Source organism: Eimeria necatrix, genomic scaffold (genome assembly GCF_000499385.1).
Source record: "Eimeria necatrix Houghton genomic scaffold, Enh_scaff2192, whole genome shotgun sequence".
Taxonomy (NCBI): Eukaryota; Apicomplexa; class Conoidasida; order Eucoccidiorida; family Eimeriidae; genus Eimeria; species Eimeria necatrix.
Window position 1 is genome coordinate 1 of NW_013652795.1, and position 1,833 is coordinate 1,833.

The window sequence follows — 1,833 nt, forward strand, 5'->3', positions numbered from 1 at the left end:
GAAAATGGCGCCCTCCCTCAAGTTCTTCTATCTGGCAAACGCCTCTTTGATTCTGCTCGCTGCTTGTTCACAAGAGGCTCAGTCAGAGCCGGCTGATTCACCTACAATTTCGTATTCTGTGAATCTCGGTGAGCTTGAGAAATTTGAAAAACGTGTAACACTGAATGCAGCCGTAATGTGTGGGGGAAGACGTCTTCACTTTTTCTCTGCACGTGCAGTGTTCACACATTGGACCTCAGCCAATCGGCAGCGAAGGAAGTATAACTCACTGAAAATGGCGCCCTCCCTCAAGTTCTTCTATCTGGCAAACGCCTCTTTGATTCTGCTCGCTGCTTGTTCACAAGAGGCTCAGTCGGAGCCGGCTGATACAACTACAATTTCGTATTCTGTGAATCTCGGTGAGCTTGAGAAATTTGAAAAACGTGTAACGCTGGATGTAGCCGTAATGTGTGGGGGAAGACGTCTTCACTTTTTCTCTGCACTTGCAGTATTCACACATTGGACCTCAGCCAATCGGCAGCGAAGGAATTCAGCATGCATACACGAGTGCTGGCTGCCATGACTTTCTTGTGACTTCAGGGAATGACGGGGAGTGCCTTGCCGAGGTCAACGCTGCTCGTGAAGCTGCTAAACTGAGCAAACTTCAACAGCCCGATGCTGGGGAAGCCGCAAAGCGCCTTCCTAGTGTCGACGTAGTCAAACCCTGGGAACCACTGTGCAAAGAGTTGATACCAGTAAGTTCCGAACCTTCCTTCTCAATATTTCCTTCGTGGCTCTATACAACCCTTCAAAAGATGCGACTGCAGACTGCAGGGTCGTCACATGCACTGAAACAACGACGCCTCCAACACGGGAAAGCTCAGAAGAATCAGGTACAGAACGACATGGCTACGCGTTGCTATGCATGACCACGCCCAATATACTCACAGAAGACGCATCTGCTCCCTTCACGTAAGCCTACCTAAACCTATCCATCAATTCTCGTTCGTTGCCGTCCAGCTGTAGGTCCTCAAAGCACGGAGTTCTTTGCTGTCTCATGTTGTGCAGGCAAGATCAATGGAACGCAATATCGCGTTCGATTACCGGCTCCGCCTCAGTAGCCGTCCCGAGTCTCATAGCGCTAGCCGCAACATCGCTGAGCATTGCTTTCCTTTGAGAGTCTCGTTTCGAAGGCTGCAGAGCTCACGACTCAAGTGCGTCGAGCTGCTGATGTCGAGCTTGATGCATGAGCACGCATTTAAACCTACAGTGATTGCCCAGGCGATGACAGGGCAAACCCTTGCATGAGAGTAGTGGGTTAGACACGTTCTTTCGTTTCAAGATACTTGTCGCGCCGTGCTGCTGCGCTGCCACATGCAGCCAGTAGCCAGCTATGCAGAGCAACAACCGAAGCTGAGTCAGGCAGCTCGAGTTTTTTTGATCGATTATATTTGGAGTTGCTGGTGGAAGTTTTGAGACACGACAAGAAACGCCTCATGAGTGACGACTGCATTGGCGGCTACGTTTATTAATGGCTCAGCAGGCCTGAGGGACGCATGCGAGTTGTTAATTTGGTTCAGCGAAAAAAGGCAGAAGCGTTTGGGGAGACTGGCGGAGGCCTTTTCAGGGTTTGAAGGCGAGTTTCGTGGCGCCACTCAGAATGCTGCGCGGCAGAGTTTCATGCTGTTAGCTAGATCGGTGATGCTTTCGAGCGCTGTGCAATTGCGGCTACAAGTGCGGTGAAGAGTAGTGAAGCTGCGGAGCGCAGCTTGATTCGGCTAAACAGTCATCTACAGCGTATTGCAGCCGGTAATTGCAATCTAATTTTGCTCAGCTGCGGAGAACAAACGATAA

General features: G+C 50.5%; 1 protein-coding gene across 1 annotated transcript; it reads left to right on the plus strand.

Annotated features, from left to right (window-relative positions):
• Positions 1–274: 274 nt before the first annotated feature.
• ENH_00029980 (SAG family member) lies at positions 275–1,287 on the plus strand (the record flags this gene model as incomplete). Its single annotated transcript, XM_013580062.1, has 3 exons — positions 275–398; positions 580–734; positions 1,048–1,287. 3 exons carry the CDS (start codon positions 275–277, stop codon positions 1,285–1,287), a joined length of 519 nt encoding a protein of 172 aa, XP_013435516.1.
• Positions 1,288–1,833: the final 546 nt, after the last annotated feature.